The sequence below is a fragment of the Carcharhinus amblyrhynchos genome, chromosome 6, assembly GCF_965287045.1.
Source record: "Carcharhinus amblyrhynchos chromosome 6, sCarAmb.v2.hapA, whole genome shotgun sequence".
Classification (NCBI taxonomy): Eukaryota; Metazoa; Chordata; class Chondrichthyes; order Carcharhiniformes; family Carcharhinidae; genus Carcharhinus; species Carcharhinus amblyrhynchos.
The window spans coordinates 114,339,612-114,362,554 of record NC_137329.1 but is presented as its reverse complement, the minus strand read 5'-3'; the positions used below and the strand labels follow the sequence as shown (position 1 = coordinate 114,362,554).

Sequence of the window (22,943 nt, the reverse complement as noted above, 5' to 3'; positions counted from 1 at the left end):
GATTGAATGTAATGTATTTTTTTACCCAGTTCATTTTCCTGGCAAGAAGTGTGCACTTGCAGGCACCAGAGGAGGTGGAGAGAAAAAGAATATATCTGGAGCGTCAGGTAGTACTAATGCAGGGAATAATGAAGCTTCTCAAGGCAGAAGAAGATCGATGCGTATCAGCAAAGCAGAAAAGTTGGACAAATCTGCTAGCTCGGCGCAAAGGCCTCAGTCAAGCTCAGGTGCCTCAGTTCCTAAAACATCCCCAGAATGTGCGAGAACTCCACCCAAAAGGGGTGGAAAGCAAAAGGCAAAAAGGAAATTGGAGACTGAACAAAGTAAAGTCCCCCCTGATAAAAAGAAAACCAGAGTTACTCGTAGCTCCTATAAGAAATCTAGTTCCAGTAGTTCCGACCCAAATGATAGTCCTTTAGTCAGTGAAACTGAATATCAGCCTCAACCACCTCTTTCCAATAAAGAGCTGTTGACAAACCTGGATAATAGTGATGCAAGCCAAACGTCACCTAATGATGGTGATGAATGCGTCACCTCAGTGGAGAAGGATAATGAGGAAGAAAATAATGAAGAGCTTGATTGTGTGGATAACAAAAATTTTTCTGTCAGTGAAGAAAACTGTGCACCAATCAGTGACCAGATTAATGTTGAAGACTCAGGAAACTCAATTCTTTCACCAACTACTGATAAGAATCATGGAAGTTGTGTGGAACATAACTCAGGAAACTCCACAGAACACAGCGACAAAGAAACTTTTGAAAATGAACAGAGTAGTTCAAAAAATGGAATTTATTTTCTCAATGAAGGTGATGTGACCAATAGCGATCAAGGCATTGGTCAGATACAATATCCTGGAAGTTCATCAAATGAAGAAAGTACTGCGATGGAAAATAAGGCACTTGTAGAAGAGCAAAATACTGAACAATATGAAGCAGTAGAATTTGCAGAAACAAAGGAGAATTTTCAACAAGTGCCTGCTTGTGAGGTTGATACCGGAAAGCAGTCACCTGTTGGAAGTCCAGGAAAAAGTGTTGCAGAGACCCACCCCAAAAGTAAAATGTCTTCAGAGAGTATCGATTCTGAGCAATTGAAGGATATGGAATCTGCAAAAGATGATTTGGGTGAAGAAAATCATACATCCAATTGTAAAAGTGACATTGCTGAAGAATCATTTGTTGACACTCACGAGAAATCAGTGGAGAATAGTGACAGGATGAGTAAAACGTCTATAGAGAATGTCAACTCTGAGATATTTAAACAAACGGGACCTCTGGAAATTTTAAGTGTGGCGAATACATCTGATTCTAAAAGTGTTATTGGCCAACAGTATGCAAAAACTCCTGAAATATTTATGGAGGACAATAACCCAAAGAGCAAAATAGCCTCTGTAAAAACAGAGCAGCTTGAGATGGACTCTACAGAGGATTTAGGTGTACCTGGGCAGGTACCAGATTCTAAGCCATCAGCTGAAGACCCTGGTAAGTTCATGGAGAATGACAGCTTGAAAAGTGAGTTAGGTACTGGGCATGTCAAAGCTGAGCAGTTTGAGATGGACCTGGAGCACGATTTAAGTGAACCGCCTCCTGCATCTGATAGTAAAAGTGATATTGATCAGCAGTTACCTGATAGTCCTAGAAAAACTATAGAGGATGACAACTTAAATAGAGTAATCTCAGATAAACAGATCACAGAGACATATGAAGCCTCTGATGATAAAAGGACCAAACCTGAATTATTTATTGATGGGGCTGGAAGTGGCAGCATTGATGACTTCAATGTGGACAACAATGAAGTAGTGGCAATGGAATGTGATTCACCCATCAATGACCACCAAATGTCTGAAGCTGAACTTGAATCTCAAAAAAATTCAAAAGAAAGCGAGGTTGGTTCAGCTTTACCCTTTATTTCTGACCACCCGATCTTGATGCCAGATAGCACTATTGAAAATAACAACAAGGAAAACACAGTGCAAGGACCACCTGAGGTTGAACTTCAAAAGAAGTTAGAACAGAAAGGGAAAGATGTACCACGTCGCAAGTCTAGATTCCATGCAGCAACCACAACTTGGTCCCCAGAAAGGGAGAGAAAACGTGAACAGAAGAGATCCACGTCCAAGTCACCAGGGCAGTCCGGATCTGGATCCAGGTCTCGAGGAAAATCTCGGTCCCTGTCACGGGGCAGATCCGGGTCCAGGTCGAGAGGTCGGTCCGGGTCTAAGTCACGGGGAGGGTCAGGGTCCAGATCGCGAGGACGGTCAAGATCGAGGGGACGGTCCAGATCGCGCGGAAGGTCCAGATCACGAGGACGGTCCAAGTCAAGATCGAGGGGAAGGTCCAGATCGCGAGGAAGATCCAGATCCAGATCGCGAGGGCGATCAAGATCACGAGGAAGGTCCAAGTCCAGATCACGAGGACGGTCAAGATCACGAGGAAGGTCTGGCTCCAAGTTAAGGGGAAGATCCAGGTCCCGATCATGGGGTAAAGACCATCATGGTCACTCAGATAGGCATGTGCTTGAAAGAAATCGCTCAAAGGGAGGTGACAGTGATCGAAGCAACCAAGCTTCTCCAGTCTGTAGAAAAAAATCCAGGTCTCCCAGTAAAGAGAGAGACAAGGAAGAGTTGCCAAGTGAGGCTGAGAAGAAGGAAGCTGAACCAGAAAGAGGAAGGAAAAGCAGGCTGCGCTCGAGGTCCAGATCCAGATCCAGGAAAAGATTTAATTCTGGAGACAAAGAGGAGAAAGTTAATTTTTCTCCCGGAAGAAGAGACCGGTACATGGATGACAACTGGAGAAATGTTCGAGGAAATGATAGACCGAGAATGAATGATAGGGAAAGGCCAAGAGGATTTGATAGATTCAGGAAGGATAATAGGAGTAGAGAATTTCCACAAAGTAACAGATACCCAGATGAACAGTCAACTGTGAGTACTAATGAGTATATGGAAGACAGGAATCCTGACTGGGTGATGGAACAATTGCAGGCACCTTCTGACACCAGTATGAGAGAAAACGAATACAGGAATGATGCCAAATGGGAAGAAAATAGATACGAAAGGGATGATTCTTGGGGGAATAGGAACTTTGGTTGGAAACGTGGTCGTGGACGTTTTCGGGGAGGCTCCTTTCATGGTGACCAAAGTGAAATGCCATGGCAGAATCGGCGGTCAAATTTCTCAGGCGAGCAAAATAATTCAGGGAAATACCAAGGAACTGGACCCCGCAGGTACAATGACCACCAACAGAATAGGTGGCGAGGTGATTCAAATGTATCTTCCGAGGTCCGTGACCGTTCTGGATGGTCATCCATCTCCAGTTGGAACGCGAGGAAAACTCTGCCAGCTGATGTCCAAAATTACTATGCCAACAGGGGAAGGCAGGCTTCAAGCGCGCAGTCCAGCTGGCGAGGCCCTGATGAGGAGCAGTACCAAGCTTCATCAGAGCAAGGTATGTGTTTTGTTTTATTGTCAGCCCTTCTTTGAAAGCTTGCTCTTGAAAATTGTGTGGTGCTAGTTATAAGTCTGCTTTGAGAGAAAACATGCTGATTGCTTTAAAAAAAGGAATTTAAACACCTTATTCACAATTTATGAGCAAGAGGAAAATGAAAATTGAAATCTGATGACTTGTTTTAGGCAAAGGGATGTGATTTCTACAATTTTTGGTGACAAGGTGATTGCTGTTGTTTTTAAAGCTGATTGTAAAATATTGTCTTTGCTGAATTATATCTTTTGAAACGTTTGCTTTAGGAAACAACTTATTTTTAAAAATCACGCTGGATTGTTACATTCAGTAGATGGATAGTACATCCGAATAGTCCATAATCTGAATTATTTTAAATGGAATATGCCAAGAGAGAACACTGTTTGAGTATACAGTAATAATGAGTTTTCTCATGGCTGAGATGGATATGATGGCTGATTAGGATTCTTTCGTGCAGAATATAGTTCTGAAAAACCAACTGCACTTTTAGTCTTTTGTGATTTTTTTTCAACTAGAATTGGGATTCGGTAACTTTGCATTTTATACTACTTTTAGAGTCATGACAAAAGGCTTATTTATTATTGATTTTATAGTGCATCAGTTAGTTAGGAGGGCAAAAAGAGGCCATGAAATGTCCTTGGCAGGCAGAATTAAGGAGAATCCCAAGGCATTTTATACATGTATTAGGAGCAAGAAGGTAGCTAGAGAAAGAGTTGATCCACTCGAGGACAAAGGAGGGAAATTATGCATAGAGCCAAAGAAAGTGGGTGAGATCCTAATGAGTACTTTGCATCAGTATTCACAAAGGAAAGGGGCATGTTGATTGTTGTCTCGGGGGGGACGTATGTAAACCCTCTAGAACAAGGCACCTTTACGAGGGAGAAGCTGTTAGGGGTATTAAAAAGCATTAAGGTAAACAAATACCCAGGACCAGATAGCTTCTATCCCAGATTACTGAGAGAGATGAGAGGAAATTGCTGGGCCTCTAACAGAACTCTTTGTTTCCTTGTTAGCCACAGGTGAGGACTGGAGGATAGCCAATGTTGTCATGTTATTTAAGAAGGGTAACAAAGATAACTTGGGTAATTATAGGCCAGTGAGTTTGATGTCAGTGATAGTGAAATTGTTGTAGACAGTTCTTAGGGATAGGATCTATACACATTTAGAACTGAGTGATCTTAGTAGCGATAGACAGCACGGTTTTGCACGAGGGAGGTCATGTCTAACCAATCTGATTGAGTTTTTTGAGGAGATGACAAAAATGATTGACGAGGGAAGGGCAGTGGATGTTGGCTACATGGACTTCAGTGAAGCATTTAACAAGGTCTCTCATGGCAGGCTGGTGCAAAAGGATGAAGGATGAACTAGCTAGATGGATTCAGAACTGGCTTGGCCATAGAAGACAGAAGGTAGCGGTGGAAGGAAGGTTTTCTAAGTGGAGGTCTCCAGGGATCAGTGCTGTGACCTCTGTTTGTATAAGATATAAATGAGTTAGAAGCAAACATAGCTGATTAGCAAGTTTGCGGAGGATACTAAGATTGCTGGAGTGATGGATAGTGATGAAGATTGTCAGAATACAGCAGGATATTGATAGGCTGGAAAATTGGGCAGAGAAATGGCAGATGGAATTTAATCAGGATAAATGTGAGGTGATGCATTTTGATAGATCCAGTTCCGGTGGGAGCTTTAAAATAAATGACAGAACCATCAGGAACATAGACACACACAGATCTGGGAGTACAAATCCTTAAAAATGGCAGCACAGGTGGAAAAAGTGGCAAAGGAAGCAAATGGCATGCTTGCCTTCATTGGCCAGGACATGGTTTATAAAAGTTGACAAATTATGTTACAGTTAGACAAAACATTGGTTAGGCCACTTTTGGAATACTGTGTCCAATTCTGATCGCCGCACTACCAGAAGGACGTGGAGGCTTTGGAGGGAGTACAGAAAAGGTTTACCAGGACGTTGCCTGGCATTAGCCTTGAGGAGAGATTGAATAAACTATTGTTTCCAGGGATTGTCATTTCTCCCTGGAAAGACAGAGGCTGAGGAGTGACCTGATGGAAGTTTATAAAATTATGAGGGGCATAGATAAGAAGAACAGTTGGAAGTTTCTTCCAGGGAGAAATGACAATTACAAGAGAACACAAGTTCAAGGTAAGGGGAGAAAGGTTCAGTAGCAATGTGTGGGGAAAGTTGTTTTTTCACAGACGGTGGTAGGTGTCTGGACTGCACTGCCAAATGAGGTGGTTGAGGCAGACACCTTAGCGACATCTGGATATTTATCTGCAAACAAATATGCATTTTTCCAAGTAATCTACTTGTAAATTGTGAAATAGTTTTAAAAATTTGTTTGAAAGTAGACCTGTGGCTTTATGGTTTTCAGATGAAGCTATTGAGATGGTTATTCTGATGATTAGATCAAACTTCTTTGGATCCATTCCTTTAGGTTATCAAAATGCCACCGATTCAAACCTCTTTCATGTTGAACATAAACATAAGAACATAAGAAATAGGAGCAGGAGTAGGCCATCTGGCCCTTCGAGCCTGCCCCGCCATTCAATAAGATCATGGCTGATCTGTCGTGGCTCAGTTCCACAAATAAAAAAGATCAAGAGTGGTTTAGATGCAATCTAAAAGCAACGTGTGAAGCTGCATGAATGCTGGATTATTTCCAGAGCTTATTTTTTGAATTCCTATCAAATTGTTCTGGAAATTGAATGCCTGAAGCGGTTTTCCTTCAGTGGTCAGGCGTTATTTTGCTCTTGGCAATTAAGTACATAGTCTCTGAATGAGAAAACATGTTTTAAAAAGCCTTTCACACATTATCACTGAGAATGAAGAGACCTAATAGGAAAATAAAGTGATAAAAGGTTAAAATGTCTGACCTGTAAGACCTGATTCAAAGTAAGCCCATATTGATTGAATAAAAATCTGATAGCTATGCAAGTTGAGTATCCTTTATCCGTAAATCCAGAAACTGAACAGATCTATAAACCACACTCTTGTGAACTTCAGCAACCTTTAGCTTAGGACGTCAAGTTGTTTCTCTTGTGATTTTTGTGGTGAACATACCAAAAACTAACTTCATCAAAAATAAAGTATTTATTATTTCGTCATGCATCTTACGTTTCAAGCCATTTTATTTATTTAGACTTCATTGTAAATTTATATGCGGTATCCAAAAACTGAATTTATCTGGAATCTAAAATACAATCGGCCTCAGGGGGTTTCAGATAAAGGATACTTAACCTGTAGATTCAGTGACACTTCCATGCTGTATAAATATTACATTAATTTCCAAAAGCTTGTGGGTTTAATATCGAATAAACTGGTTGGACTTTAATCTGCTGTTGTGAGACTTCTTTCTATATAAATATTACACCAGACAATGTTTTCCTGAGTGCTTCATTGGCACTTCCTGTCTGTGACATGGCTTTATTAGGATGTTCAACTGAATGTACCCGCACAGTCCATTGGGCAGCCTACGCTGCAGTCTTATCTACATCCACTATCTGAGACACTGGACAATTTCCCTATTTTTCCCTTCTGCTTGTCACACCTCTCTGGTGCTCCATCAGGTTCCATAACTCATACCTAATGATCTTCTCTGACTGACAACATTGTGTGAATGGACTTGGAGAGAAGATGTTCTGATTTGAGCACTTAATTCTTTCAACTGCTGGGTTATGCAAAATAAAGTTTGAATTCAATGCATATATTCAACATAACTATTTCAAGGAACAGGAGTAAGCTAAATGTTCATCAAATTTGTTTGATCATTGATTGAGAGCATTGAATTAAGAGTCATAGAGGTTTACAGCATGGAGGCAGGCCCTTCGACCCAACTTGTCCATAAGAACTAGGAGCAGGAGTAGGCCATCCATAAGATAACGGCTGATCTTTTCATTGGCTCAGCTCCACTTACCTACCCACTTGCCATAACACTTAATTCCTTTACTGTTCAAAAATTTATCTATCCTTGCTTTAAAAATATTCAATGAGATAACCTCAACTGCTTCACTGGGCAGGGAATTCCACCGATTCACAATCTTTTGTGTGACGATGTTCCTCCTCAACTCAGTCCAAAATCTGCTCCCCCTTATTTTGAGGCTATGCCCCCTAGTTCTAGTTTCACCCACCGGTGGAAACAACTTCCCTGCTTTTATCTTATCTATTCCTTTCATAATCTTTTGTTTCTATAAGATCTCCCCTCATTCTTCTGAGCTCCAGTCTACACAGTTTCTCCTCTTAAGCCAACCCTCTCAACTCTGGAATCAACCAAGCGAATCTCCTCTGCACCTCCTCCAATGCCAATATATTCTTTCTCGAGTAAGGAGACCAAAACTGTACACAGTACTCTAAGTGTGGCCTCACCAGCACCTTGTATAAGACATAGGGGGCAGAAGTAGGCTATTTGGCCCATCAAGTCTGCTCCACCATTCAATCATGGCTGATATTTTTCTCATATCCATTCTCCTGTCTTTTCCCCATAACCCCTGATCACCTTATGAATCAAGAACCTATCTATCTCTGTCTTAAAGACACTCAATGACCGGCCCTCCACAGCCTTCTTGGCAAAGAGTTCCACAGATTCACCACTCTCTGGCTGAAGAAATTCCTCATCTCTGTTTTAAAGGATCAACCCTTTAGTCTGAGGTTGTGCCCTCTGATTCTAGTTTTTCCTACTATTGGAAATGTCCTCTCCACTCTAGCCCAGCCTCACAGTATCCTATAGTTTCAATAAGTTCCCCCTCATCCTTCTAAATTTCAATGAGTACTGAGCCAGAGTTCTCAATTGTTCCTCATATGACAAATGCTTCATTCCAGGGATCATTCTTGTGAACCTCCTCTGCTCCCTTTACAAGGCCAGCACATCCTTCCTTAGATATGAGTCCCCAGAATATTGACCCTCCTCTCCTATTGGTAGAAAGAGTTTCTCACCATCTACTCCAGCAAAATCTTACAAATGTCTCTGCTCTCAGCAGGACAATCTCAGTAGGACAGGCAAAGGCCTTGCTAAAGTCCATGTAGACAACATCAACTGCACTGCCCTCATCTACCTTCTTGGTTACCCCTTCAAAAAACTCAATTAAATTTGTGAGACATGATTTTCCACTCATAAAGCCATGCTGACTGTCCCTAATCAGTCCTTGCATCTCTAAATGTCTGTAGATCCTGTCTCTCAAAATACCTTCCAACAATTTACCCACCACAGATGTGAGGGTCACTGGCCTGTAGTTCCCAGGCTTTTCTCTGCAGCCCTTTTTCAACAAAGGCACAACATTTGCCACTCTCCAATCTTCAGGCACCTCATCTGTGACTATCAATGATTCAAATATCTTGGCTAGGGAACCTGCAATTTCCTCCCTAGCCTCCCACAATGTCCTGTGATATAACTCATCAGCTTCCACAGATTTATCTACCTTGATGTGCTTTAAGACTTCCAGCACGCCCTTTTCTGTAATACGTACAAGCTTAGTATAAGTATATATATAAGTATAGTATATATAAGTTTTTTATATATATATATATATATATATATATAACTATACTATATATATATATATACAAGCTTAGTAGTTTAAAAGAAAGGGCGGCATGGACATAGATGATTTGGAGTTGGGGACCAAGTGTAGCGTGTCAAAATTTGCGAATGACACTGCAGAGCAAAGTGTGCAGAGGAAAGTCCGCAAAGGGATATAGGTAATCTGAGTGGGCGAGGGTCTGGTGTGTGTATATATATATATATATCGTATAGCTGCAACATAACCTCAGTTTTTTAAACTCCATCCCTTTAGCAATGAAGTACAAAATTCCATTTACTTAATTACCTGCTGCACCTGCAAACCAACTCCTTGAGATTCCTGCACAAGGACACCCAGGTCCCTCTGCACAGCAGCGTGCTGCAATTTTTTACCATTTGAATAAGGGTCCACTTTGATGTTATTCCTATCAAAATGGATGACCTCACATTTACTCCATTGTACTCCATCTGCCAGACCCTCGCCCACTCACTTAGATTACCTATATCCCTTTGCGGACTTTCCTCTGCACACTTTGCTCTGCAGTGTCATTCGCAAATTTTGACACGCTACACTTGGTCCCCAACTCCAAATCATCTATGTCCATGCCGCCCTTTCTTTTAAACTACTAAGCTTGTCCAAATTGCCCACATTTGGCTTATAACCCTCTACACCCACGTAACTTCAGCCACCTTTAACTTGGAATGTCACGTTGTTTCTCTTGTGATTTCTGTGGCGAATATGCTAAGAACTAACTTTATCAAAGAGACCGTGTATTTATTATTTGACATGCATCTTATCAAATTAGCTGAAATCTAAAATACTGATCTGTGATCCATATATCTGTCTGGCCCTATATATCCCTTACACCTTGGCCAACAAAAATCTATCAACATCAGTGTTTAAATGAATAAGTGATTTAGCATCAGTTGCCATTTGCAGAAGAGAGTTCCAAATTTCTACCTCTTTTTACATGAAGTCTTTTCCAATATCACCCCTGAAAGATCTGGCCCTGATTTTTAAACTATGCCCCCTAGTCCTAAAATCTATAACATGGAAATTGTTTACTGCACTCTTGTTCCATCCAATCCTTTTAATATCTTGAAAGCTTCAATCAAATTCCCCCTCAATCATCTAAATTCCAGATACTGGAATCCATGCTGCTATCCCCCAAGGCCAGTACATACTTACCATATGATGGCCAGAACATGTTCAGTACTCCAGGTGTTGTCTACTCAGACCTTTGTGTAGTGAGGCAATATTCTGTTGTATTAAGTAATGGTTAATTTAATAAGCTTATTTCAAGTATGTATCAGAACAAACTACCTAGATGAAATCTATTTTGTAAAGGTTCATGGCACTCGGGTAAAGTTCATGTGCTAAGATATTAAGGCTGAAATGTCATAGACCTGAAGAATGATGCTGAGACTCCACCCCCCCTCCCCCCTCTTTCACAATACTTCTCCATTAATTAATGTCTTTCTTATTTGGCAGATTCATCACATGGGGTGCCAGCCTTCGGTGACCAAGCAAATCAGCAAATGAATGGTTCTCAGCAGCCAGTTAATATGATGCATCCACCAGTTTTACCACAGCCAATGAATGCACCACCCCAACCAATGAATGTCTTTCCATACCCGATGAACGTCCACCCACCACCCCCATTAATGCATTTCCATAATCCCTACATCCACCCTCCCCCACCACTCAATGTCCATGCAGGAATTCCTGCAGTGCAACCAGCTGTAGCCGGAAACCTGCCTAACAGCCCACCTCCACCACCACCTCCGCCTCCACCAGCCCAATCGATGAACTACGCGATTCAGCAGCATGACATGGCACAACCTCAGGTACGTCCTTCAGAAGGATATGAATGCTGTTCTACTGTGTTCAAGGGTGGCAGATAAATGAGAGCAGGAGGAAGTGTTCTGGCAATGTTTCCACGTTTGCTTTTCCAGTCAGTTCAAGGGCATGCAGACTCAGTTAAGTGCTAGCTGAGTACAGTTCATTTGTTTGCATGGTTACAGTGCTTTTCCTTTACATGTTAATATGTTGAAAGTTAAGAGTGCTTCCAGAATAAGGCACTTTTTTAAGGATATACTTCACCTCTAATACACTTAATAGGCAGCACAGTTGACAGTGTTTAGCACTGCTTCCTCACAGCACTAGCAAGCCAGGTTCAATTCCCAGCTTGGGTCACTGTCTGTGTAGAGTCTGCATGTTCATCTCATGTCTATGTGGGCTTCCTCCGGGTACTCCGGTTTCCTCCCACAGTCCAGAGATGTGCAGGTTAGATTGATTGGCCATGATAAATTGACCTTAATGCTGGTTGGTTCATTGGCCGTGTTAAATTCTCCCTCGGTGTACCAGAACCAGGCGCTGGAGTGTGGCAACTAGGCGATTTGCACAGTAACTTCATTGCAGTGTTAATGTAAGCCGACTTATAACAATAAATAAATTTGAGCTTAATCCAGACTTGTTATCTGGGAAATCTGAGTCATGTAGCCCACCTTACTCCCCAGAGTCCCTCCATCTTTTACAAGGCATAAGTCAGGAGTATCACTTTTTTAGATCATTCCCACCTCAATGTCGTATTCTGAAGGTGAATTTGCAGAGCAGTACTGCTTCTGTCCCCATTCCAGCTGGAGGGTCAAGCAAAACAGTGCAGGTTCCACTTTCTGTAGACATTTCCTCTTTATCCGTTCAGTCTGTGCAACAGGTCTTTGCATCTCTTTCAACTTCGAAACCTACGATATCCCGATGTGTGCAAGATGAAAAGCCTTGATAGCATTTTTCCTTTTTCTGAGCAATAAAGATATCCTGGTTGTCACACAACTTTACATCTTGTGTGGCTCCTTCTGGAGTTTGGTGAATAGCTCACCACGAAACCCATTGAATTTCTGTTTGATCATCTTTTAAAAAGAGAAGGCAGATGTTCACCCACCCTGTTGGCCTGAATTTCTGATGCTGATTTTCTTCAAATCAATTTAATTGCGCTAAAGGCTTGGTCCTGGCCTGCTAATTTGTCAAGCAACTTGTGTAAACCTGAATCCAGGATTGTTATGAGAATTGGATATCGGGATGGATGCTCTAACAAGAAATAAGCAGATTACTGTCTTGGTGTAAATTCAGATTGGGTGAATTTTTTTTAAATAATGGTGTTAGCCTGCTGCATCTCTGGAAGGTCTGTGAGGTTTTTTTCTGTCCTATGCCAAAATTGTGATGTGATACCCAGCACCTAAATGAATTATCGCATCTGATAATCACCTACATGGAGGAAGATGGATACACTAAGCTCTTGTTTGCTTGTGTTGAAATCCTGTTTCTTTAGTCTGATGCTGCACGTGAGGTTCTGAGTTTGTGCACAATAGCCCCAAAATAGTGGGGGGTTTTTCCCAGCACTGTTGGCACATCGCAAAATTGATGTTCACGCGTCATGTTTTTGTGAAACCGATTGACATAAACGTCTCAGTAAAAACAGTGTGTTTGTGGATTTCCTTTTTGCTGCTTCCATGGATAATTACAAAGTGTTTTACTCCACTTCCTTTTTAGATCATCCCTCCTCCATGTACTGTTCCGGAGGTGGATTTGCAGAGCAGCACTGCCTCTGTCCCCATTCCAGCAGGAGGGTCAGGCAAGACGTTGCAAGTTCCACTCTCTATAGACATTTCCTCTTCAACCTTTCAGTCTGTGCAACAGGTCTTTGCATCTCTTTCAACTTCAAAACCTACTGTAGAAAAAGAGAGAGAGAGCTTGAAGGAAGAATTTGAAACAGAAAAGCCCAAAAAGGACAAGGCAAGTCCAGCAGTATCAGTGGTTGCTTTAATTTCCAATGAATCAGATTCCCGCACAAGAAAGTTACAGCTACATTGTGAGCTTTTTGTAACATTGTTGTATAATACAGGCTTAGCAGGAATCTAGCAACTAAGATCAGTTTACTTTTTCAGTTGTGTGGTGTTGGCCTAAAACACGATCCTGCTCCTATGCCCACATATCTGTCCTTGGCATGCTGCAATGTTCCAGTGAAGCTCAACGCAAACTGGAGGAACAGCATCTCATCTTCCGGCTAGGCACTTTACAGCCTTCTGGTCTTGACGTCGAATTCAACAGCTTTAGATGATTAACAGTACCCCACCTTGACCCTTTGTTTTCATTTTCTTTTACTGTTCTCTACTTTTTATTTCTTTACTGTCTTCTTTTATCTTCCCCCCCCCCCCAGCTTTTTCCTCCTACTTTATCCCCCCTTTGCTTCCCCTTTCCTCCTTTTTCTACATTTTACCCCTCCCACCCATTCCTGTTTCTCCTCCCCCCTCCACATCTTCATCTGTAACAGCTTATTCTCTGATTTTAGCTTCTCTGCTGTTTGGCCATTCACACCCTTCAGTCTCTCTATGGACTGCCATCAGCAGCCTTTTTTTCTAGTTTCTGTGGCTGTGACTCATCTTTGATTCACTCACCCTGCAGGATAAATATCTCCCACTTTCTAAGCCTTTTAACTTTGACAAAGGGTCATTTGGACTTGATGTCAGCTCTTTTCTCTCCTTCCAGATGCTGCCAGACCGGCTGAGATTTTCTAGCATTTTCTCTTTTGGTGTACGCCTTTTTGTAGTGATTAGGATTTGTTTCTACTTATGTATTTTTGTGTGTGCATCTTAGCTTGCAGCCTTCTTAAAGCTTATGAACCTGTGAATTAGAAAGCATACCCATAGCTTGTATAATACACTGTATTAAATCATTGTTCCAATCAATTTACTACTGCCATCTGTCGGTGATGTGACTGATGCTTGAACTTGCTGTTCCATATTGGCTGAAGTTAAGGTTTATTGTGGAATATCCAGCTAAAGTACTTTTCCTGTCCAATGTATAGAAATGTACTATTCAAGAAAGGGCTGTAGAAGAAGTGAAACTAGCCATCAAGCCTTATTACCAAAAGAAGGACATTACCAAGGATGAATATAAAGAGATTGTCCGCAAGGCAGTGGATAAGGTAAAAACTGGAAAATGGATTTACTTTTACACAAGATTTTTGATACTAGTGAAGAGTCTATTTGAAAGGAAATGCTTCACCCTCTTCTCCTCCCCATTCTCCGCACACCATTTAACTATGCTTGCCTTGAAAAAAAGAGGTTTAATTATCTACATGTAAGCTATTGTAGATCGACTTGAGCAGTAATATTTGACAGCTTTTACTCTGTCTTAAAGGATCGTAAGATTTTATTGTTGTCTTAACTCCACTTTTCTGTCTGTCCCCCCACAACTCTCGGCTGCCTTGCCAGTCAAAGAAATTATTTGTCCTTTTGCATTGTCCCAGGCTGAACAATTTTGTTTTCACAATTAAAACAATGGATGTCACAGTGGTTAGCACTGCTGCCTTACAGCACCAGGGACCCAGGTTCAATTCCGGCCTCGGGTCTCTGGCTGTGTGGGTTTCCTCTGGGTGCTCTGGTTTCCTTCCACAGTCCAAAGATGTGTGGGTTAGGTGGATTGGCCATGGGAAATTGCCCCTTAATGTCCAAGATGTGGAGGTTAGGGGGATTAGTGGGGTAAATACTTGGGGTTATGGGGAACAGGTGTAAGGGGGATTACATGGGGTTGCAGGGATGGGGCTTGGATGGGATTGTTGTTGGTGCAGACTCGATGGGCCAAATGGCCACCTTCTGCACTGTAGGGATTCTATGAACAATTGCTATCCATCATGTTTGCACTTCATAAATGTACATTTTGTTGAATCAATTCATTGTATTTTGTATGTTTTGTTCCTTAGGTTTGCCACAGCAAGAGTGGTGAAGTCATCCCAGGAAAAGTAGCCAATTTGGTAAAAGCGTATGTAGAGAAATACAAACACGCAAGGAAAGGGAACCCAAAGCAAAATCCTGAGGAATGCAGTATCATTGGGAACAAATCTTTTTAAGCTGTAACAGATTGGTTGCCAGTGTTAACATGAACCCAAAATAGAATGATAAGTAGGAACTTTGTTATCTATTGGTTCATATATTTTTTTCCCTACACAGATTAGGTGTTTTTCTAAAAAATCAAAACATTTGAGACAACACAATAACGTGAAATGAAAGCATGCTGTTGTTAGTTATTTGGAGTTGTAAGGATACTTAAGTATAATATGATCTGTCCTGGCCCCTCATGTGGGTTGTCACTAGATCAGTTGTATAAAATGTGATATTTGTTAGATGAATTCCTAATGTATCAAATTATCTCTTGCTATTTTTTTTTTGTTAACTCTAGTTAAGTGTTTTTGTAAACCGTTTGTATGCTGTACAAAAGCTTCCAGGTTTAACTGGAAGGATCTGGATCATGTAGTTGCACTAAAGACTGGCGTCTGAGGCTGATCAGCTGTTTTAGTGCGTATAGGGTCTAAACAAAGATGATTGCTTAACACTGCTAGGACTGTGGCTCAGTGGGGAAATGTTTGATAAAAGATTTGATTCTATAGTTTCATTTTTGAGAAAAGCAGAAAAGAATGGTTAAAAATGTGAGGAGTATTCTGTAATACTTGCCCAACAGAGCAAAATAAATTTTCTGCTGCTTGTCAAACTAGTTTCTGGGTCTTGATGGACACAAGTATGGGTTTAAATAAATCCAAGTATGTATTTTTACTCCAAATGAAATATCCTTTATAAAAGTTGAATTATTTTTGATTGATATTCTGTTGATAATAGTACATTCCACTAAGGTAATTATTTTGTCTTTATTCAGATAGCTCTAATACAAATCATGACAGTATACAATTTACAAGGAGATTAGTTTCGACCTTACAGTGGAAGTATCTATATACATATGCTGGCTTGAGGTCTGTTATTAAGTGAAATGTATTCTTTTCAAAGGCTGGCATTCTGAATTTCTATAAATTCCAAATCTGTCAATATTGCTTAATCATATTTGTGTGTTGGAGCTAATCATTATGCAGAATAATATCAAAAAGTTGCTTCTAGTTTTTGGTTATCTAGTAGAATTTTGCAATAGAAGCAATCAAACTTATTAATTGCTTCCCTTCTCTTTTTGATCATCTGCTTTTGAACTGGATTTTCCTCTAAGTGCTTTTGTTACTACTACAAGAGGCTTGACATTTTGACGATAGAATATGCCTGCATTTTTTGAGAAAAGAGCTAATTCATCAGGAGGACAGGATGTTATATTTTATGTTGCAAATGTCTTTTTTTTCCTAAAAACCTTCTCTCCATTTTATGAATTTACGAATATGGGAAATTGATTCTAGGAAGAGAAAGATTGTCAGTTTATGCCCTTCAAGATGCCAGATTAAATTGTTGGTGAAATAATTTTCAATCTCCTAAAAAAACAGTCAAAGAAACATAGAAAATAGGTGCAGGAGTAGGCCATTTGGCACTTCGAGCCTGCAACACCATTCAATATGATCATAGCTGATCATGCACTTCCAGTATCCCATTCCCATTTTCTCTCCATATCCTTATGATCCCTTTAGCCGCAAGGGCCACGTTCAACACCCTTTTGAACATATCTAACAAACTGGCCCCACCAACTTGCTTTGGCAGATAATTCCACAAGTAACTATAAGTGAAGTTCTTCCTCATCTCTGTCCTGAATGGCTTATCCCTTATTCTTGGACTGTGAGCCCTAGTTCTGGATTTTCCAAACATCAGGAACATTCTTCCTGCATCTAGACAGTCCAATCCCATCAGGATTTTATGTTTCTATGAGATCCCCTCTCACGCTTCTAAATTCCAGTGAGTACAGCCCAGTCAATCTAGTTAGGTTAAAAGTGGTTCAGCCTCAATTGGAATACCGCAACCGGTTCTGGGCACTACATTTTAGAAAGGACATGGAGGTATTAGAGAGAGTACCAAATACATTTGCAAGAATGGTTGCAGGGATGAGGACATTCAGTTACGTAAATGAATATTTCAATTCATTCTTGAGATGTGGGGGTCGCTGTCTGGGCCAGCATTTATTGCAAATCCCCAATTGCCCTTCAACTGAATGACTTGCTAGGGCATTTAAGAGTCAACCACATTGCTGTGGATGTGGAGTTACATGTCAGCCCGATAGGTAGGAGTGGCAGATTTCCTTCCTTAAAGGACATTCAGATCCAGAGGGCACAGATTTAAGGTAATTGGCAGAAGAAGTAATGAGGATATGCTATGTGAAAAAGTTTTTCCTTAAATGGTTGGGTTCTGGAATGCACTGCCTGAGCATGTGGTTGAAGCAGGGTCAAATGGGGCTTCTGAAAAGGACAGATTTTTCAAGAAATGGCAGGGGAGTGGCACTAAGTGAATTGCTCTTTCAAAAGGTTAGGTGGACTGAATGACCTTCTTTGGTGTTGTAACCATCCCATGATTCAATACTGAAATATATTTAAATAATGGAGTAGTCTGAAATTTAGATGTGTACACCCACCGTTACTTAACATTTTTAATTACTGGCTTCAAACACTGATTAAATTCATAAGTATTTCACATTTTTCATTCATTAATATTCAAAGTGCCTGTCCATTGCAGTAGAAATTTGGAGTTGTGGAGAAGTTTTAGACTTTTATGAAAAGAGGTGTTTGTATTATTTCTGCACATGACCAGCTGATGCTTTTGTCAGAACCCTTAAAAGCAGTTCTCATTCTCAGTGGACTTTGGATGAACTTCCATTTCTTGTAGCATTGGCATGCATGCCTTTTACTTAAATATTTTAGTGAGTAAGGGCCCTTAATTGTTCTTCCAATGGGAATAAAATAATGTTTCTTGGATTAAAGAAATTGCTGGTTATGATCCCTTTAATTGCCAACTTCAGATTGCGAAAGAATGTCCTTCATTTTCAGGTAGAGAATCAATGCGGGAAATTGTATTGAAGAGATGGCTAACTTCATGTTATTCACTTGAGTTTTCCATCCTATTACTTCAGGATCAAAATGAATCTACAACCCATTACATTGAAACAAATTGCTCAAGAATTAAATTATCCAGTTCATTCCCCTATTATCTATATCCTGAGTCCTAGGACTGATAGCAAACATCAGCTGGAATGTTTTTCTCCCCTTCCAAAGTTATGGACTGCAGCTGTTTTGTGGGGATAGGAAACGTATCTTTGCGTCTCATTTTTCAGTTACCTTTTGCAGTGAATTTTGATATGTTATTTGGAATAGTTAATACAACCAATGTTAATCTTGTTCTCAAACTACATTTCTTGTGGATTGCCAGATAGGAGTCATTTTTTTTCCTTCTGTAACGAAGGGATGCTTAGACCAATGGTTAACATGCTACCAAGCTGGTTGCGATCAACTAACTCAACACTGACCTGAAATTAACCCCTGGGTCCATTTGATCTGGACGGCTCAATTATACCGATTTCTTACCAACTGAGCTACTTTAGAGAAGAATGCCCATTCTAAGTGTTCGGCAGTATCAGATTCTCAATCATTATCATATAGGCCAGCTTCAGACTACATCAAGATTCAGTAGGCTGTTAGGCTGATTGGCAGGAATAAATTGTCCCTAAATCAGTTTCCCTCAATCTGGATGGCCATAAAACATTAGATAGGGGTCATGGGTAGAGAGGTGGACTGGTGGTGTTGAGATGGCGGCGCGGGCTCGTTGGGCCGAAGGGCCTGTTTCCCGGGCTGATTTTGTTCTTTGTTCTTTGCTCTCTTTGTTCAGTACAAATTACCTGCAAGCGACAGCTACACAATTTAAACTCCCAAAGTAGATAGTCCTGTTACCAGAGGACAAGCTATTTTAGGATCCTTGAGGATATCTTCATGATTGGCTTTATGCAGTGAGGCAGCTATGGAGCTTTTGATGGATCATTTATTAGAACCAGGGATATACATCAGGACAGATCTTTAAGATGTATATATTCAAGATCTCAAAAGTCAATGCAGTAGATTTTTAATTAGTCCTCAAAGAAGTACTCACGACAATGGTAATGATGATATTGAGTATGATTATTTTATGTAGCATACAACACAAAAAATGGGCATTTTGACCCATCTATACTGTATCTCAGACACAGCTTTCCACCCAGGCCCATCCCTGCTATCCTATGTAATTACCCCACAAATCTCCCTAACCTACATATCTTTGGACACTAAGGTGCAGGTTAGCATGGCCAGCCCATCTAACTGCACATCTTTGGACTGACGGGAAACCAGAGCACCTAGAGGAAATCCACATAGACGTGGGGAGAAGTGCAAACTCCACACAGACAGTGACTCAAGGCTGGAATCGAATATTCTTACACCGTTTAAAAGATTATCTTTGCCATAAACCTTTTCAATCAAGTTGACTTGGCACAATACTTTCTACATGCCCATCTCTACAAAAGGTAGAAGTAGACCTTGATTTTGGTGGAAGCCACTTAATAGTGGGCATAGATGAAGTAATAATAGTGGGTTTGTCATACATTATCCCAATGAGGCACACTTGTTTTATCCCTTTTTGTCAGTGCCAAACAGGATACGTTAGTCATACTTTTACTCACAATTGTGGTCATCAGCAGGTTGAAGTTGGAAACATGTTTACAAGATGCATTCAGGGTGTTCCAGAAGGCCCATCATCTATTTGGAATTTTACAAAAGAACAAGTAGCGGATCTTTTCAGCAGTAAGTGCAGAGAGCTGATGATGATCTGCACAAATCGAACTTTAGTCCTTAGCACATCTTAACTGAATCCTCCAAACTGATGGTTTTTATGCAGAATATGTTGCATAGAATGAATGAAGAAAGAAACTGCTTATCTTTAATTTTAAGCAAAGGTGTGTATTCTTTTCACTTCTCCAATTTCCTACTAGAATGGTAGATTGGTACAATGTATTTCCTGGGTTGCTAAATTAATGTATCTGACCTATTTTTGTATATAGTCCTGTTATTTGATGTACATAGTTTAAATTAATAAAACCCTTTTGGTTTACTTTGTAAATACTTTATTTACCAACATTTTTCTGCTCCCTTCAAGACAAAGACATTCACCCAAACTCAGGTGATTTCCTAACCTCCAGCTCATCTTTCCAGACGTTTTGTGTGGGGGGTGGGGGGGTGAAGAGAGTAAAATTAATACCCTCTCTGTGAAGACCTGTTATGGGGTAGGTTAATCTACTACACTTGGTTACACATTTCATGTGCTCTATGATCTGATCTTTTAAAAACTGCATTGTTGTAGAAACACAGAAGAAAGGAGCAGGAGGAGGCCATTTGGCCCTTTGAGCCTGCTGTGCCATTCATCACGACCATGGCTGACAGTCCAACTCAATAGCCTAATCCTGCTTTTTCCCCATAACTTTTGATCCCATTCACCCACGTGCTATATCTAGCTGCCTCATGTGTTTCCATGTCATGAACTTTGCAAACAAAACAAATTTTTTTAAATGCAATTTTTTATAGTACTGGTCATTGGATACCATTCTTCACTTATTGCTGAGACAGTGGTAAACTATGGAAAACTCACATACTGACCAAAATACTGCTGCAGATCAGGAACTTTCTTCCATTTTGTTGCAATTCATTAAGTAGACTAGCATTTTAGATTATCACATTATGGAAAAAGAACTCTATATCAGTGGAAATACTAAAGGGTTGAAATTCTGATCTGAGTTTCATATGTGGATGTTTAACACGTTTGGGTGTGAATCTCACCGATAGGAGAATCCACCCTTCAGATAAAAGTTCGCGATCACAAGGAACTTCCTGGAAAATAGCTTCTGTCTAACAAAGAAAACTCCCAAAATACCCATAGGTGAAAGCTTAACTTTATTGTTGAGGAGTCAGATTACGTGGTTACAACTACACTTCCGAGTTCCCATCTGAATTGGAAAGAACATGTATAAGAGCAGGATTAGATCATTCAGTCACCCAAACTGCCTCCTCCACTCAATAAGATCATGGCTGATCTGGTTGTAACCTCAAACTCCACTTTACTGCACACCCCCGCCCATAACCCTCAACTCCCTTAAAGATCAAAAATTGATCTTCACTGCTGTCTGGAGGTATTGGTGTGAAAGCTCATGATCCACAAATTACCTCCTGCTTAAATATGTGATCTTTTTAAAAAGGAAGTTTGATAAAAGAAACAAGACAGTTGGGCTCAGTTAAGCAGGAGTAAGTAACATGATGAGCAGATTCTTTAACTGAAGTTTTTTTTAAAAGAACAAGGATATCGACTGATGCTGTTGATAGTTTAGTTTTGTTAAGATTAAACAGACTTTGCTTGCACAATTACCAGATCTCTTGATTAGCCAGGATCCAGATCTCTAATATGTGGAGAAACATGTAGGAAGTTGATTTATGAATTATGTAATGTTAAAGGCCAAAGAATAGGCTTTCACCCTCCTCCTAGATGGATTTTTGTTGATTTTGATCAGACTGAATTGCTAACTGTAAACTGAATTCCAGAGGAGACAGACATACAGACCTTTTCTCTATAGCAGCCCAGGTGACTCATTTAATAGGGAGGCGATGGCCTAGTAGTAGTGTTGCCAGATTAGTAATCCAGAAACTGGGTTCAAATCCCACCATGGCAGCTGGAATTAAGAATCTATTGGTGACCATGAAACCATTGTTAATTGTTGGAAAAACCCATCTGGTTCATTAATGTCCTTTAGGGAAGGAAATGTGCCGCTCTTGCCTAGTCTGGCCTATATGTGACTCCAGGTCCACAGCAATGTGTTAGATTCTCAAATGCCCTCGGACAACTAGGGATGAGCAGTAAATGCTGGCCAGCAATGTCCATATCCCATGAATGAATATATTTAAAATCTCCAGTCAAAAGGACCTATAGCTGCATGATTGAACTTGTGCTTCCCTGATCATGGCAGAGAGCAGGGATAAAGCACAAGTTTAATAAAATAAGATTGAAATCCCACCTGGAATATATATGTTCAAAAATCATTTGGGTGATAATGTGAGGATCATGTTGTGCTTAGAAAGGATAAAATGAGCTTTCTATGGGACCCAGCAGGAAAGAGCAAGTCTAACTTAAAGATATCAAAATTAGAGATTTTCCCCTGAGATTAAGGGATGTGGGTGGATACGAGTTTTTTTTAAATTAAGAAAGCTTTTGGGTGTAAGCAGCGAAAGATTATACCTACTCAGTAGTAAATCAAGAAAAATGGGTTAAATAATGTATAAATAACAACCCTTAACTAGAAGAATAATGGATTATTAGAACGTGGAATCCTTTAGCACTTGTGATTTGAGACAGAATATGGCAATTTAAAACGGAGCCAGGTAAGTGATGAGAATCTGGAGTGTCTTACACTCCAGACAAATGTTGGATCTGCAGGCAGTTTGCCTTGGATGGAATATGGCACCTTGCAACATGAACATGATCTGGGCCCAAATTCAATCACAGGCTGTTAACTGGCTTGCATGGGCTGTGGATATCTTTATAGAGTCTTAGATTTGGTAATGGCTGAAGTTTCAGTGTCCAGGGCCTGCACTTGAGACAAGAGTTAAGCCCTTTGTTAACGCAGTGAATAACTTCACAGAACCACCTCCCACAATTCCTCCACTGCCTAAGTTTAGAATAACCAAGTTTACAGGCAGCTTAGCTAGTGGTCTTCAAATATTTTGGAGACTGACACCTAAAAAGGTTTGTATGAAAATTACTTGCTAAAATGTGGAGCTCGGAGATCCAGAAGTGCAGTTGGCTGCACTGTGATGCTGAAGAATATTACCAGTCCCTGGTCGTCTGTGTCTTCGTCACACTTTGAACCTGAGGACTGCGTTCAGTGATAACAATCAGAAATCTAAATAGGCTTTGTTGATGAGGTGTCTAGGGATGCACAACAAATATTTGCAGCTTACCAGTATCATTGAGTTGAGGCCTGCTGCTCTATACTGAGTGCAACTCGTAGACTACCTACTCTGACAGTGATTGCTCTCTCTGCCCAGTTTACACTGCAGGCAATTCAATTTCACACCTAATCAGAAACTATATAAGCTCAAATGGTTACTTGAAACGTAAATGT

General features: G+C 40.5%; 1 protein-coding gene across 4 annotated transcripts in view; it reads left to right on the top strand.

Annotated features, from left to right (window-relative positions):
* scaf11 (SR-related CTD-associated factor 11) overlaps positions 1 to 19,571 on the top strand; it is a 79,552-nt gene extending 59,981 nt beyond the window's left edge. For 3 of the 4 annotated variants that reach the window (XM_080191252.1, XM_080191253.1, XM_080191249.1), the window contains 5 exons: positions 30 to 3,443; positions 10,497 to 10,852; positions 12,555 to 12,797; positions 13,870 to 13,989; positions 14,767 to 19,571. In XM_080191252.1, the coding sequence (XP_080047378.1) occupies positions 30 to 3,443; positions 10,497 to 10,852; positions 12,555 to 12,797; positions 13,870 to 13,989; positions 14,767 to 14,913 (4,280 nt within the window). In that variant the 3' untranslated portion in view covers positions 14,914 to 19,571. The remainder of the gene's footprint in view (positions 1 to 29; positions 3,444 to 10,496; positions 10,853 to 12,554; positions 12,798 to 13,869; positions 13,990 to 14,766) is intronic. The other variant, XM_080191254.1, reaches the window with a different exon arrangement.
* Positions 19,572 to 22,943: the final 3,372 nt, after the last annotated feature.